At 34.7% G+C, this 17,782-nt stretch overlaps 1 protein-coding gene across 2 annotated transcripts in view; it reads right to left on the reverse strand.

Moving 5' to 3' along the window:
• Positions 1-17,782, reverse strand: part of Dcc (DCC netrin 1 receptor) — a 1,132,969-nt gene that overhangs the window by 123,514 nt on the left and 991,673 nt on the right. For both annotated transcript variants that reach the window (XM_074069811.1, XM_074069810.1), the window contains exons 16-17: positions 8,965-9,060; positions 3,490-3,722 (exon numbers count right to left, since the gene is read on the reverse strand). In XM_074069811.1, coding sequence (XP_073925912.1) covers positions 3,490-3,722; positions 8,965-9,060 — 329 coding nt within the window. The remainder of the gene's footprint in view (positions 1-3,489; positions 3,723-8,964; positions 9,061-17,782) is intronic.

Raw genomic sequence — 17,782 nt, forward strand, 5'->3', positions numbered from 1 at the left:
TACATATTTATGCTTGGTATTTAGATCTTCATCTTATTCAAAATTCACATATTTAATTTTACTTCTATATTTATCACATTTGTTATAAATCTGTATCTAGAAAATCAAGGAAGGCTCTTTTCCCTCACAAAAGATGTTATATCTATCTTTCCCCTACTACTGTAGTATGTATATCTTCGGTTAAGATATAGCCATGAAATTCCTATGTTTTGTTACAACACCCGGTAAATATTCTACTGCACTAATAACATTTTGATGATATGTCCATTCATCCTATTAAATTGATGATCTCAAAAGCATTTATCAGAAACCCTTCTTTAAAATAGCTATAAAAATGTGCCTTATATGATTTTAAAAATATTGTATTATAGAAAGAAGGAATTCTACCCATTATAGCACAGTGGGCAGCTATGATGTACTGATACATGTCTTCCAATATTGCCCTCTTCCATTATCATTACTAATGTCTCTTAGTATTAGAAATAGGAACATTAAGGGGAAATGGGGCAACAAGAAACATTTCTGTTAAGAGGGCAGCACTGTACCTGGATAAAATTAGTCTCTTTGGGCACCACTAAGCAACATAAATGTTCTAGCCTGACAGATTTACGTTGTATGTGTACCATTAAATTATTCAAATCACTCTCGAAACAAATAGAAGTCTACTGCCTATCTTAAATCACTGACTCTAGAAATACTTTGGAAAACCTTGAGCAATTACTTTTATAGACACAGAATACTCAGATAGTTCCTCTCTGTGCCTTATCTGTAAAATGGAGGTAACCATGACCGTGACCTCTTGGTGTCATTTCAAATGTGAATTAAATCAAGCAAAACAGTGCCTGGCCCAGAGTAAGAATTAAATAACATGCATACAGTGTCTGGTGAGTACCAAGCAACTGTTACTGAAGGTATTTTGAGTAGAAATTCATGTAAAACAGCATGTGAGTAAACATTTCAGTGAAAAATTAATTCCCCAATTTTATCAGGAAAGTTAATTTGTATTTTTAGACAATAAAAACATAGGTATCAGCACTATGGCTTGATTTGGGCTAAATGGTGTATATGGTGACTTCTGTGGGGAGGGCTTTGGATGATGTCCTCTGTAGACTCAACAAAATTAGTTAAGTTATACCCCTAATTCATGCTTTTATAGAGAAACACACACATACACACACGTACACATAACTATGAAGAATCTTCTTATTCTTTTTAAAATAGGTGTAAATGTTTCCATCATATAGAGGAGACTCAGTTAGTGACAAGACAAGTCATAGAAAAGCCAACTCTTGAGCCTAGATCATGTGATGCCATATATGTTATTTTTAATATTTTGCCTTGGTTACCTCATAAAGCTATAGTAGGAAGAGAGAGAGTAGGAAGCACACACACACACACACACACACACACACACACGGGCACGCGCATTTTTCCCTTGTCTTTGCTATTCAACTTACCTGACTTTCTCCTTTAAACCTCTGCATCTCGGGTGTGGATGTAGAATGGTGTGTGTGTGTGTGTGTGTGTGTGTGTATGTGTGCATGTGAATGAAGAAGGATGTTATGTTAATAACTGAAAGCCTTAGGGAAGATAATGGGAAAAGGTGTAGTTAAAAATCTGTTTGAATTTGGTCTCACATTACAGGCATTCTTTGTGAGACTCAATAATTCCATGTCTGCTGTAAGAACTATCAACTGAAATCAATTGCCTAAAGAAATCTTGGAGCTCGAGCTATTCTGAAGAAAACAATCATTGTCCCTTAGGACATTTCACATTCTGGCAAAGCATCCATGTCCATTCTGTGAAATGAATATAAGTACAAACTATAGCAATTTTGAATATAAAAAAATTTAAAGTGGGAAAAGTAGTCTTTTAAAAGTAAACTTAAAATTGGACCAACTATAAAGAGATATTTTTAATACTCTCATCTGGTTTCTTGGTTGTCTTTTCTGATAATGTTACCTTTATTTATGGTTGTGCTGAGTCTTAAGTCTAATACTGAAAGGAGATAGATGGGGTACTTAACCACATATCTTATATCAATGATACTATTTGGACTAGCCTGGAGAGTTTTCCCAAATACCTGGTCTAGAAGGGCAGCGGTACAAAAAAAAACTATTTCTTAAATGCTTTCAACTAAATTTTGATTTGTGATGAAATGTGAATGTTATGCCACTTAAAAGTTGAAAGACACTAGAAGCGATCCGGAATGGTTGTAGGAAGAAAGAGGCACACTTACAGAACTTTCGATGGGTTTTGTTATATCTCCAGGGTTCGAGTCAGAAATTTCCAAAGGACACTTTCATCCTATCCAAATGACTTGAGGTTGGCATTAACAGAGAAGGGAGGTCAGTGCAAGGAATATTAGGTGAAGGATTTAAATTCTCCCTGGGAACTACCAACAAGAGAGTGGCAAAGAATAGAGATAAAAGCATATAGAAACTGCAGTGCCAGGGTTGAGTTACTTGATCCGTTAGTTCTTGGGTGACATTTATATTTTTATATTCAAATCATTTTTATAACCTGTCTTTATCTTGGGAAGCATTAAGTTTTAAATGCATGTCATCTCACTTGAATCACTTATGAATTATTTCATGTACATCTAAGGAGATAATGTATAACTTATTCTAAAATTAAACACGTAATATGTTAAGTAAGAATAATTAAAGCATTTTTCTTTCTACATAAGCATCTCTCTATGATCTAGAACTGTATAGGTATAAAGCAAGTGTCTGATAATCATTTGTTGATCTTTGCATTTTTGTTTACACTTAATGTAGTGTTTATATATGCAGACATTGTGGTTTAGGAGGTAATACAATTGTCTCAGTAAATAACTCTTTGTTATAGTTGTTGAGGTTGGATGGTACAGACTGGAAAGTAGCAATGACAGTGTCTCAAATATATCCCTGAGGAGTTATTTGAGGGGTTGTAAAATGACTCAGTGATGAGGACAAGAATACGGGCTGTTAAAATTTGTATTAGTTCAAGGGGATTTTCTTGAACACAGAAGGGTATATTCAAAGCTAAACAAGGAAGTCAATGTGAATAGCTGAGAGTGCATGTTGAAGATGTTACAAAAGTATCTTTACATTGTCTATTCACAGTTATTGTTTTCTGTAAGATGGGTGTCTGTGACATTAATGGATATCAATCTACATTCCAAATGAAAAGAAATATTCTAAAATTTATCTAAAAATTTTCTAAAGGCCACAATATTTCCAAAGGAAAATGATATTCCCCTGCACAGAATCAAACTGTTGATACAAACCTCAGGATCTGATGGAATTCAAATGGCATTTTTGCAGCTCTTGATGTTTTTCTACCATGCCTTATGTTTCTTTCCTAAGACCTAATTATTCTGAACTAATTTTAGATACTGTTATTAAAGTGCATTGTTATTCCGTGTAAAGTCACAGCAGGAAAATGACTCATGACAATCCAGAAAGCATTTAAAACAATTTAAATTTCAAGCAAATAGAAATTCACCTTGTACTTGGCACTTGCAGAAAAGCTGGTCCTCCACCGGACAGTGTAAAGCCGAACCTCAGATGTTTTTTGGTTCTTAGGGACAGAGTTGTCCGCCCAGCTGACTCTCACAGCCTCGTGGGTGAGAGTCACAGCTTGAACACCTACTGGTGGGAGCATGGGGGTGGAGACATCTGGGACGGAGGTGGGGAAATCATCAAGCAAAGGATAATAATCAACGGGGTCAGTGGGGTCTGGGTTAAAAAAACCCATCAAATGAAACAAACAAATAAATACATAAACAAAAGCGTCAAAAAATAAACATCAGTGGTAACACATCACAATGAGTTAAATGAAAGGGAACATGAGACGAACAGGAAAAAAATACAATTAATTCAATCAGAAGAGACATTGGAAACAGTATTGCTATGCTACCAAAATAACAACATTTTCTATACTTTAACTTGTTTCCTTAGAGTATCTTTCTTAACAATTTGGCTATCACTTTGGGTTATATATTTTAAAAGTCCTTTTTTGTTGGAAAGTTGAACAGTGTTTCTTAAAAGCCTTAGTATACTGTTTATCAGTTCAGTTACTATACAGATGACATAAAATAATAAGATAAATGGTGTTTCTGATTTGTTTCTTCCTGAAAAGGAAACAAATGTTTATTGAACAACTGTATTTTTTTCTTCTCATTATTTAACTTGATTGGTTTTCCTAATTCTTTCATTATTGCCTAGGTTATATCTGAAGAAATATTATTTAGGCAAGAAACAAAAAATAAAGAACAAAACCCTGATGTCCATACCAACTAGGAAACGGTTGTGATTGTCCAAAACCAGAATGACCAGGTACATGTAGTCACTCCAGTCTATTTATATTTGATAATTAGGATTGAGATAGCAACTGTTATAACTGGTTTTCTTAGACTATCCTCCTTAAAGAAAGTGTAGAAATGTCAATGTCACTTACATTCTTATACAGAAATTAGCTCAGTTTTTGGTATTGTTCTAAAATTTCAAGTTCAGTGGAAAGACTTTACATTATTGAATGAGAAGATAAAGCTAACTACCTACATACTGATGAGATTTGTACTGAGGTATACCACATGCTTTAATCCACAACATAAAGGGAATTTGAAAAATGAAGTGTGTTTTCAGGAAATTCCCCTGGAATCTTGTACCTATTTTTATCCTGCAAGATTATAATCAGAGAAGTTTATTATGTGGCCATGGTAATAGTCCAATGTTAAGTGTATAAAATTATATTTAGTACATTTACATTAAAAATTAATCTTTATATTATATAATGTGTATTTCCTCTAACAAAAAGCTGAGATGTGACAGCACAGCTCTCAGGTTGGGCACACGATGCCTTTTGGGTAGATAAGACCTGCTAAAATGTAGAGTGTCTATAGCAGCATACAATTTACTTTTTTAAACAGCCAAATTCAATGCTGAGTGTCTGCTGACTGGTTCTGACTATGACTTCACTTTGTCCCCTGAATTTCAAATTCCTATCCCCTATCCATCACTCTGTTTTCTAATGAATGATTTAGTACTTCACTGGTCTGTGGTCTTGGGAGAAAAATATAAAACTGAAAATAGAAACAGAAGAGAGAGGAAAAAAGAGAAGAGAGGAGAGAGAGAGAGAGAGAGAGAGAGAGAGAGAGAGAGAGAGAGAGAGAGAGAGAGAGAGAAAGAAAGAGAGAATTTCATGGCAGAGCCAGGCTTTCTGTATTTTGTTTGATGTGTCTTTGCTAAGGGATGTTTATGAAATAATGAAGAGGGAACAGAGGACACTGTGGCCTCTGTAAGAATCTGAAACATTCATCAGGTTTGTGTGGCAGTGAAAGCTGTTTCTGCCAAACTAAAGCAGGTGCTGCTTCACTTATTTCTATTTCTAAGCTGACTTTGTAAGAACAATTTTATATATGCAGAAGGGCACTATTCCAGTATATAAACTCCTTTTGAACTATCTGTGTTACAGGGTTACTTTATTATTTCTTTGCTTAATCCAGTTCTGTGGGTAAACACAGGTTAACTTTAGTCTTTCATAGGTGCCCTATTTAAGGTTTTGAAGTATAATAGTCCTACTTCAAGAAAAGGTAACAGTCAATCTTGCTATTTCTGATTTTAGAATAGCACAGTATTCATGACTATTGTTATTGAGTTCCTTGGAGTCAATTCCAGAATGTTTCTTCAAATTTCAAGCCATATCATTTGTTGGTATTGATCTATGGGCTTTCATGATCCAGGAATTTCTACTCTTGGCCATGTTTTTTTTCTTTTCTATTGCAGGCAATAATATTTTCATGTTTATCTTGTCATTCCACTCATCACTTCCTCTGGACCTATATGGTTTAATGCAATTTCCACTACTATTGGAATTAATTAAAATAAATAAAAAATTTTAAAATTCACTTCTAGTGCTGCACTACCCACTTTTAAGTTTTCAGTGGTCACAGGAATCTGGTGCTTATCACATTAGATACAGCAGATATGCATCATTTCCAACAAAGCAGATTATAGTCTAGTGGATAGCAAGAACTTCTGTGAGTACATATTACACATATTGCAAGTATCATTTTTTTCTCTGATCTGTTTGGATAATTGAATTTCAAAACATTCTATTCCTGCTTGTCATCCTCCTTTTCTGGGTATTTTTCCTTCTTCCTACTATGTTCCTTATATGTACATTCAAAAGAAGATAGACAGATAGATGATATAGATATCTCCTCAAACCTTTTTCTAAGCAACAGACTTATTCAATTCTTAATATATGTTTTGGTAAGAGTTCATAAATTTTTAGTCATTATATTCACACTCAAAATGAACTTTAAAATTAATAACACAATTTTATATCTGGATTGTTCTTCATTTAAACATTGATAAAATAGATGAGAATAAATTAATTCACACATCTTTCATTATCTCCCTGATATTTATTTGTCTTCTTCCTTTCTCTAGTTTCAAAATGTGTGATTCTTATAACAAAGAGAAATAAAAAACTTTAACAGGAAAAAATGAAAGTTTCTGCATGTGGCTTATTGGAGCTTCCAGTAGCTGGAATACTGCTATTCCTAGTCTGAGATGAGGCTCAGAGCTCACAAAAATCTCTGAGCACATGCATGTAGAAACTGCAGAGTTCAATGGTTACTTTAGCTTGATGGTTTCATTGCCTTTGATGTTTTTTGTTTTTACTTCATTCTGGCTTTTTTCCAAGACTGCTCTTGGGAATACTTTGCCTCAGCTCAAAGACAGAGAATGTCTTCAATGTGGCATCACAACAGGTTTATTGATAGAGTTTCTCTAAGAATATTAACCTTTGATTCCATTTATTTGTCTTTTGTTCTCTATGATGTGTAGAAGCATATGAAAATAATTCTACTTCCAGGAAGAGTGGATTCTTTTCTTTTGGAAAGGGCCAGTTTCATACATTCTTTTTCAACTTATTACTAGCATTTCTGCAATGAGAAAGCGCCTTACATAGTTTCCAACTTTGCTATCATTTCATTTCTCAGATCCATTAGGATTAGAGACATATCAAGAAAAAAAAAGCTTTGGTATTATGGATCATTGGTGTTTTAGAAACCTATCTGAGATTGTCATATGCTGAGAATTAAAAATGCCAACAAATGTCATAGGGAAAGATGCTAACAGTATCTCAAATGATTTTCTGAGCAATTTATCTTCAGTTTATTTCAACTCTACAACATTTACCCATACTAGTTTGTTTTGGAAAACTGATTTTTTTTTTGCCAACTCAGTGGTCCTTCTTTATGGGCTTTAATTTTAGTAAAAGGATAAGACCTTTGAAAGACTAACCTCAATATGATTTTGTGTGGCCTGATCACAGCTCAAAGCCTCTATACCAACAAGCATCTCCTCCTTTCCCAGAGGCAGAAAATTGGTGTTTTATGAGAATCACTGGTACAGCAAAAGGTCCTGCTATCTCTCGAAGTTTCTTACTTATGGTAGTGCAAAAAGAATGGGAGAGAAGTAAAAATACCAGATGCTTATCATTGTACAATGTATTGGTTTAAATCCTAGGTCTAGATAATTCTTCCTAATTCTGAAGATAGACAATACATTTGATAGTAAATATTCTCTACGGTACTTTTTTATTTACCGTTTATGAGGAGTTATGAACAATCTTGGTGACTTAACAAAATATATTGTCTCCAAGGGTAGATTAATACATTTACATGCGCATCAAATTTTGCATCCAAATTTGGACAGATCTCAAACCCTGAAACCAGTGACCAAAGATACAAAGAGATTAATAGCAATTTTGCTTTACTAGAAAATCTGGTTGAAATCAATACAGTGATGGTATTTTGGACACCATCACATAAAAACTGTAACTTCACATAACTGTATTTTCAAACGAATATCTTGATGGAGCTTGTGGGCTTAGAAGACAAAATACACAAAGTTTGCATAAATTCGGGAAGTAGCTGAAGCCACAGGATCTTACTATCTATTTTCTAACCATTTATTCCTACTCATCTAAACCACGTAATCCAGCAATTTGTCATGCTCTCTGATCAGGTTGTTATGGAGTCTGGCGCTGTTATCTCAGAGTCTTTATTCTCATAAAAAAGGTGAAAGTAGATGACAAATTCAGTGAGACCTGAGGGGTGTGAGTTGGGGGAGAAGGCGGTGTCAAAGCATTTGTTATAAAGATGAAACTCTTGAGTTTTACTTCCAGGTTTCTATCCGGGGGAAACAGGATGTAAAAGTAATTTTTCAGGTGCTCTGAATCCATTAGAGGTGTTACTTCGTGTTAGAGGAAACCCAGTTTTACTAATAGTCTCCACAAATGGCTTAGCTCTCACCTTCTGACCCATCCCCTTTCTCAATTTCTTGAGCTCTTTTCTCATTCACTGCCTTTACATTATAACTCATATAACTATTTGAGCAGTGATAGGCCTTTGAATTAGCCAACTCTTGTCATGTCCAGAAACCCCAGGCGCTGAGTGACAGTTCAGGAAGAAGCTACCTATATGACTCAGCCTAGTCCAAATCAGCCCCAACATGACCACTCATCCATGTCATCTTGCTTAAAGGTCTTATATAGAGAAGCAAATGTCTATTTGGCAGCCTCTGATGAGGGACTTCCCCACTTAAATAGATTGACGTCAAGCAAGATGCTCAGAATACCAAAAATAAGCAGCTACTGAAATGACAGAGGAGAAAGCTCCAATCTCGAAGTCCACATACTAATTTATAGACAGAATTCCTCCCACAAAGTAATGTGCAGACTCAATTATTCCAATGAAAACTAAAACCTTTTGTGTGCATACGTGTGCATGTATACACATGCGAACATCCAAATACACACATAAGGCTCAGAATATGACAACATCTATTCATTTTTAAGGTTTTTTATGTTTATATTTTGTTTTATTTTGCTTCAGATTGTCTTTTTTCTTACAATAACTCAAACACTGAGTACCTCTTCACAAGCGCATTAGTGGCTTTAGCTTACCTGTTATAGATCGGGTGGTGGCACTTTCATAAAGAGGAACGCCTTCTCCTGCATTGTTAAAAGCTTTTAGGGAGATTACATAATGGGAGCTTGACTCTAGAGAAAAACAAACAATTTGAACATGTTGATTTATTTAGTGTTCTGAAATACTCAGGATAAAAATTTCTCTGAAAACAAATTTAACACAATTTATTAAGAAAATTGTTTGAAAGTGAGTAAGTTGGATTCTGGGAAGAATGTGTCAGTGCTGGTAGCTTTGTTATCATCCTGAATCCCTATCTGAAAAGTGACTGAATGATTCCATAGAAAACCTAAAATATTTAGATAGTAACTATAAAACTAGGGGATGGGGTAGGTCCTCAAACCCTAAAATACAAATGGAGGTACACAACTAACAAACAGCTTTATGACCTGTTGTCTTACCCTCATCTGTATAAGATAAACCAAAGGCTAGCATCAAACCCAAACTCAGTATAACAGTAATATAACTATGCTGGAAAGCACAACTGCTCGTTTGAGAATGGGAAATACAACCTTGAAACTGATCTGCAAAGTCTCCTCTCCAGGCCAGGACCTAACGTGAGAGAGAGCCCAGATAAAAGTAGAAGACGGGAATAGTTAGGAAAACTGAATACAAACTTCCATAGTTTTTAGTCTGTGTCAGGAGCTGGCAAACCTTTCTGTAAAAGGCTCAGCTAGAACATATTTTAGCCTTGAAGATCACATTGGCTCTATGATGTTTTCATTACTGTGTGTTCATTTGTTTACTACTCTTCAAAAGTATTAAAAAATTTTTAATTTAGTAGGACCCCTAGTAAAAAAACAAGATATAAGCCTAGTTTCACCTACACCCTATAGTTTGCTGAACCTTGGTCTAACAAAAACAAAAGGAAATGAAACTTTGTGTACTTAGAAAACCAATTTAGCTTCTGGAAGTGTGCAGGGAAACCATTCACATAAATGTGAGCAACAAAAGTTTATTGAGATAAAACTCCTTACAGATTAGAAAATAAGAAAAAGTAAAATAAGGAAGACTATATTATACCTATAGACAAGTACACAAAATGGATGAATGTAAAACAACAGTACATAAGAAAAATAGATCAAAATTATAAATTGTTTCAAAATGAGTTAAATAACGTAATAACATTATGCAGATATGAAAGAGCAACATAAAGCATAATTAGAAAGAAATTATATCAAGAAAGAAATAATATATAAATAAAAAGTGATAAAAGACAACTAAATGAAAAGAGATATAACAAGTGAAAAATGCAACATAGAATAGAAAGAAATTAAAAAAGAATAAAAAAGATTTGAGAGAAGGTGATACATATTAAAGTGAATGAATGAGTGTCTAACATACAAGTAATCAGAATCTTTGAAGAAGAAAACCAAAAAGAAAGGGAACAGAATAAATGTCAAAAATGTATTTCATCTTTCTGAGTTAAACATTTAGGCATGTGGATAGAAATATGACTTGTAAGGGGGAATTAATTCGTTATCAGGTTTTCTGACAGCAGCATTTTATGCCAGAAGGAATTATTATAATTCACTTTAGACATTTTAGATAAGAAAGTTTAATTTCAAATACTTTATAGTCAACAAGAGTCAATTATAAATGTAAAAGGTGGGAGAATCAAAGTCTTACTCACTTGCAAGCAATCATATAGTATTGTTCCCTAGAACTACTATAAAATGATCTTTAGACAACCAAAATGGCTAGGAAATGTTGACTTAAATCCTACTGGTTAATAATAAATTCATTGAACTAAGACTAAGTGAGGGTTAAAGGGAGAGAGATTTTATTTTGCAATAGCTACAGGTTGTGATGCTGTAGATAGACTATAATAGTAAGACAGAATTAAGGAAGAATGGGAAAGTCCATGCAAGAACAAATGTTCAAATGATTAGCACTGATGACAATCATTTTTTATTGTCATTCTGAGACTAATATAATAAGAATAAAATAAACAAGTAAACCTGCAAGCTCTAACTCTACTATCCCATGTGTCATTGAGAACCAGATTCTTGGTGTGGATGAAAGGACATACAGATGTACTATAGAACTGGTTAAATAAAGTCCCATGTTCTTGAAATTGAATTAAAAAAAAACAAAGATCAAAATCAAAATGTATTTTTATCTTATTCTAGTTCTATCCACTGAAGAAGTCTAGAAATATTGGCTCAATAACAATAAGCATTCCTAACATACAGACTACAGTTTTGAAGAAAAAAAAATATTTCCCATTACAAGAGACAAAGACTTCTTGAAGAACTGGTTGATTTCTAGTTTGAAGTAGGAAACACACCAACTGAGCCTGGAACGTCTTGACATATGGGAAAGAAAAGAAGCAGCCAGAGACTAATAGGATCGTGTCAAATGAATTCATAAGTCATTTTAAAGAGGCTGCCATTGACTAAGGATGAGGACAACCTGCAGATACATAAAGATAAGAGTTTCTATGTATTGAACCAAGCAAATGTGCATGAATGCATTTTAGAGTAACAACAGTTGATAAAATCTGAGGTTGATAGAGAATCAAATGCTATCTAGAAAACTGGTGGAGAATTCATCATTTATTATATCCTTCCTAAATATACTACATCCAGGTACAACTAAATAGAGGAAAATGGGAAGCATCTCCTTAGAATTTTGTTCTAATAAAAGCTAAATGATAGAATTAAAATATTGCTACTCTCCAGACCCAATGAATGAATATTTCTTGGCACTAACTATTAATAACTGCCAAAATAAAACCAAGAGAGACAACTAGACATTAAGTATACCCTAATGCAAGATCACTCTATCCTTTAGAGTTCTGCCAAAGAGAGCAAAAGTACTTACTCTGATCAAAGGTCTGGTTAACAATTTACAGGAGACAGAGCAAAGAAACATGTAAAACTATAAATTATAGTCTTAAGTTATGCAAATATTGCATGTGTTTTGTATCTGGGTGTTAAAATAGTAAAGCTTTAAAATGAGTGAATTCATGTCTGATAGTGATATCTGAAAAATGATTAGATGGATTTTTCTTCATGGAATTTATATGTGCCCTAAATATTTGTGTAAACGATAATAGCATTCTAAACCACAATGACTCCAAACTACAATATGTCAAGAAGAACATGAAATACTGTATTTCATGCAGGCAGAGGACATCCCTAAAATGAACTGCTTCTCTTGCAGAAAAGGATATATTTCTTTAATTTATGTTGCCAACTTGTTTACTAATAAGGAAGTAATCAATCACCAAATGTTAAATGTTCTTTGAGATCCAAAGACAGCTTATAAAAGATGGAGCTCTTCTTACCAACTTAGCAACCTAATTCTTGGCAGAAAAATAAAAGAAAAAATACATAAAATTAAGCAATAAACTTTGTGGTACAGCTTATGAGTTTAGAAACCTGAACAGTTAAGGAGGGTCATCAAAGACTGTTTGGCAAATATGGACTTCGAACTAGGGCTTGTGGAGAAAGATAGGGCTTAGGGATAGATGGATGATATGAGGTAGAAACGTTTTAGGGAAACCAGTGGGAAATAATGAAAATATCCTTAGATAGGCCGGCAAAATATTTCTTTGGTAGGCTAGATATTCTTTCTACTTACCTCAGTAGATACTAAGTCTGATTTCAAACATATGATTCATCTACACAGTCATAATATAAACATTTATATTAGGTTTGCATCTAATCAAATAGGAAATTGTTTTTTTGTGGCTCAAGTTCCATTTGGTCAATCATGCACCTATATATTTAGAGTTACCTAGATATTATCAAGAGAGTATGAATGAGATCAGGAATTCCTAACTCAAATGCTTAGGAGTAAGGGTTATTTTGTTTTCTTTTAAGCTCCTGGTTGGAATTGCAATCACCTGCTTGCTTCTGCATACATAGCCGTTATCGCTCTCTGCCTCATGAGGTAATACAGTCAAGGGGTAGATGCTGAGCTTGTGCAGTACTGTTTGGACTTTTTAGTTGCCTTGGTACTATGTTGAGGTAACATAAAGCTGACTAGCAAAGAGACCCTCTCTCCCTTGGAGAGATTCCTACATACATGACCATATTCAAATATACAAATATGCATAGGAAAATACGTACTGAATTCTAGTCTTTCTCAAGATGACAGCCACAAGAGCAACAGCAACAAATTAGAAATTTTACACTATGTGATAAAGAGGGTGGACATAAAATATTAAAATGGGTGTTCATTTATGCAAGGAGATTGGATGTTCTTACTTTATAGTCACATCTAGAATTTATATGAGAATTTGGAGTTAAGAATGCTTTACTTGATTGAAAGCTTTTGGCTTCCTGCTCAGGGTTAACAGCAGAAGTTTACAGGTGGTCAGCATGGTATGTGAGACACTGAATTCATGCCTGCGCCTCCCAGCTGCTCAGATCATACCTCCTTGAACAACTCTGTGAAAGCTTCTGTAGCATTACTGCATTATTGGCTTTCAGTCTTTTGAAGTGCTTATCATTTCTCATTAAAAAAAAAAAAGAAAAGTAAAAGCACTTTAACGGATTCATTTGCAAGGTACTAATTCAAATTTTTATCTCAATCTGGAAGGTAACATGTGCCCTGTACATTTCACATGGCTGCTACATGGATCCTGGGCAGTTTTCTTCATTTCCTTTTCTTTTATCCCCCCAATAAATGAGAAGTGATTGTCCTTTCAATGCCAACTCTTGCTAGTACTGATATTCATCAAATCTGTAGTCCTCTGATGAAGGCCAGCTCTTCCATTTGATGTTTGACTATGACAGAGTATGCTAAAAAGGAGCGTGCAATCTTTCCATTTACTAGCTGTTGGGAAAATGAATTACAATAATCTCTAGATTCCACAAATCCCAACTATACTGTGCACACCTTAGGGAGAATCAACCTTAAATTTAAACAAAAGGCCACATGGGCTTTTCCCTGGGAAAGTTAAATACATGTATAATGGCATTAAAACTGGCATAAGAACATCACACAGTGGTAGAGGGAGTATTGGAGAATCTTGAATCAAATATTGTCCTATTATCAGTTAGTATTTTGAGGCTCAGGTGAATTCACTGACTTTTCTAAAATAGCACAGAGTAATGAAGTAACGCAGGCAACAGGACAATCTGCTGTGACCGCCTTTCCAAGGAGCTTGCATTTATGATCTTGACACTCTACCTTCTCTCTGACATCTTTTGAGCTCTCTTTGACCTCTGCAGTGTGCTTTTGTTAAACCATAGTCTGGACCTAGTGAGCAAACTATAGGATATGTTTTTCTTCTTGAATTAAACTTAATCCTATGCTGAATCTACCCTGAATTTAAAAAATGAAAATGTCATTATTTATTGATTAAATAGTGGAGAATAGGATATATCTCTTTGGTCTTTCTTTATAAGGTGACAGGGGCATCTTCTTTGAATGTATCTTGAAGGGGAAGATTGAAAACTAAGAATGAAGGTTCTCTCCCCATTCATAAGAAGGGTGTAATTTACTAATCCACCACTGGAGAGCAATGTGGAACTATTTTCTTGCACATGCTCAGAGCTCAAATTTTAAAATCAGGAAATCACAAAAGAATTACCAAGAATTGCTCCCTATGTAGAAGTATCAAATGAGTTAAACACATTTAATATTATCATAATGAATCCTAAATGAATTAATGATTAATTATGGGCAGACCCCATTGTTCAGGAATACACTTAGTGACAATTATGACAGTAAATTTGTATTTTGTAGTTGCTGAAATGTTGCAGATATGTAGGCTTGAAAAATTTATCAATTGTCATCAAAAGAAAAGAAAAGAAAAGAAAAAGCTGAAAAAACTGCAGCAGTATTTTCTTATTTGAATTCCCTGGGATTGAGTCACACTGGAATGATTTGGATTTTGTTGGATGTTTATGGGAATTATTTTGAGTTGTGGATATTCTGAGTGATTCCACAGATTTCAAATTATTGATCAGATTTTTTTTCTTTGATTGACCAATATCTCTTATAGAATACATCAATTTAGGATAAAGGAAGCTGGAGAAAGGAGAAGGAAGCTTAATAATCCTGAGCTTCCAAAAATAAATGGCTACTGGCCAGTTATATTCCCTCCATGTCTGGGAAAGAAGGAGAATAAATGCACTTTTATTGATGATAGAGGTTGTAAAAGATAAGGAATGGGAAATCACGAGAAGCCTTGGATCTCCTTCCCCAGAGAATTGGCAGGTAAGAGCTCCATTATCTTAAGAGCCTTTGTTGAGTATTTCCTGAATGAATTTTCCTCTCTGGGGCCGAGGGAATGGATCAAGAGACCTGCAGACAGTGTTTCAGGGCTAGACCAAGATGCTGTATTGGTAACAAAAGCCAATGGGAAGAACATTGTTATTTTTAATTAATATTTTGTGTGAATTAAATGGCAGTGACATGTGCCAGATTGACAGCCCAAAGCTTTCTATCCATTGCAGATTATGTACTTCACTCAGTGGCCCTATCTATGCCAAGTACTTGTTGGGGCCTGAGCTCCATGTTCTTACATCTTTTTCTCTCTCTGTTAACACTGCCAAGAAGTCAATTAGAGAAAATTAGAGTGGTGGCTGTTTCCTAACGCAAACACCTGCTCATTGCAATGAAACAGGGCTACCACATCCACAGAACAGAGGCCACTGGATGGCTGTCAGATACTAAATGATCCTGGACAACTTTGACCCTACTGAACCTGAACTGTTTAATTAAGTGTAATGGATGGAGAGCAAATGCAGCTGATTGCATTGATCTCTTAAAAGGATGAACAATTCATATTTGAGAAGGATGTAATTTGTATAATATATTCAGTTCTACTTCATTTCATATAATCTTTTTAAAATTTAATTAATTACTGATCTAACTAGAACCCTAATAAAGATTTTCCTTTCTTTTCCAGGAACACTGTCCAAATACTGGGTCAGATTGTAACATGATTTGCTCATTAACAAATCTGGCAGGTGCCAGCTACTCCCCTGGTCTGTATGAGAAAGAATTTAAGTCTAAGGAAGAAAAATTAAGGTAAATTTACTTTAATAGTCTAAGGCTACTACCAAGAAGGAAATCAGGTAAAAACAAACTTAAAAACAAAGGTTTAAGTGCACAGCAGATAGAAAAGTGCTTAACAAATATTTGTTGAACTGATGAATAGGAGGCAATGAGGACTAAATTTCTAGGAGGGTCCACAATAGTGTCCGCAATAGTGCAAGTCCACAATAGTGTGAACATGAAACTTGGCTTTCTCGATCCCAAATTGCAAACTCTTATAACTGTGATTTTATGGAAAATGCATCCAAAAATATTGTGCAATATTTCTTTTTCCCATTTGTATATTCACACTCAAGTGTTCTTCATTAATTCATTTCTTTAGTCACTCATAAATGATCATTGACTATCCTCTTTGTGTAAGACACAGTCACTTTTCTAGGCTATATAATTATAAAAAATAAGAAACAGTGTTAACTTCTCACTTCTAAAAATGAATCTACTGGAGGTTAAAAAAATAAGAACAAAATGTTCTGGAATCATTGAGGCTTTGTGGAGATGGTGGCAAATTGAATGGATAAGCAAATATAAGGGAGCATTTGGAGTAGTTGTGGCATTGTGCATTTTACAGCTAAAATTCAAAGACAATGATATCAGTTCCTCTTCTTCCTTTTCTTCTTGGTGGCAACATTTTTTGGATGCCTGATTAGGCCCTTTTGTTTTCCTTTTCTTTTTTTGGGGGGAGGGGGTTTGAACTCAGGGCTTCTGGGGCTTGAAATCAGGATTTCATGCTTGCTAGGCAGGTGCTATACCAATTAAGCCATGCCACCAGCTTTTCTTTCTCTGGTTATTTTGGAGACAGGATCTTGCTTTTTGCCCTGGCTTGCCAGAACCCTGATCCTCCTATTTTACACTTCATATAGTACCTGGGATGACAGGCACTCACCATTATGCCCAGTATTTTTTCCTGAGATGTGGTCTCTTGAACATTTTTGCCTGGGCTGGCCTGAAACTGTGATCCTCCTGATCTTAGCCTTCTGCATAGCTGGAATGACAGGTGTCAGCCATTATAACCTGTTATTGGTGGAGACGGGAGTCTCACTATTTCCGCTGGCTGGCCTCAAACTGTGATCCTCCCAGTCTCTGCCTCCTGAGTAGTTAGGATTTCAAATGTGAGCCACCAGAGCCTGACTTAACTAAGCACAGTTATAAATTTAATGGCCTTATATTTTATTTTACTTAATTTTCACCTTAATCCAGTGTATAGGATTGTTGATATTTTTAATTGACATTGTAAAAGAATTGTATATATTTATGATGTCCATGATGTTTTGGTACCTGTGTACATTGAGTAATGTTTGACTCAGAGTAAACATATTTGTCCCCTTAAACGCTTATCATTCTTTATGGTGGAAGCATTCAAAAATCCTTTCTTCTAACTTCTCTTGAGATACAGAATACATTTTTCTTATCTATAGTCATCCTACTATGTAATAGAACACCAGAACTTATTTTTCCTGTCTGTAACTTAGGGAGGGAAGGATGGAGAATGGAGGGTAATAAACAGTTCTCTAATGGATGAATGACTATCCTGTTTTTATAGGTAAATGGTAAAACATATAACTCCAAAACTCAGTCTCAAAAAAAAAAACAAAACTCAGTCTCTTATCCTCCTATTCTACTTGTTTTTAACTAAATAAGTGATGGTGAGTTGAAGAACATTTTGAACAAGTGTCAATCTGTATTTTTAGGGAAAGATACCTACAAGTATATAGCCCAGGGAAAATGGAAAAGATGTACAAAGTAGGTATACTTCAGAGAGTATTAGAATTGTCCATA

The sequence above is a fragment of the Castor canadensis genome, chromosome 4 (genome assembly GCF_047511655.1).
Source record: "Castor canadensis chromosome 4, mCasCan1.hap1v2, whole genome shotgun sequence".
Lineage (NCBI taxonomy): Eukaryota > Metazoa > Chordata > Mammalia > Rodentia > Castoridae > Castor > Castor canadensis.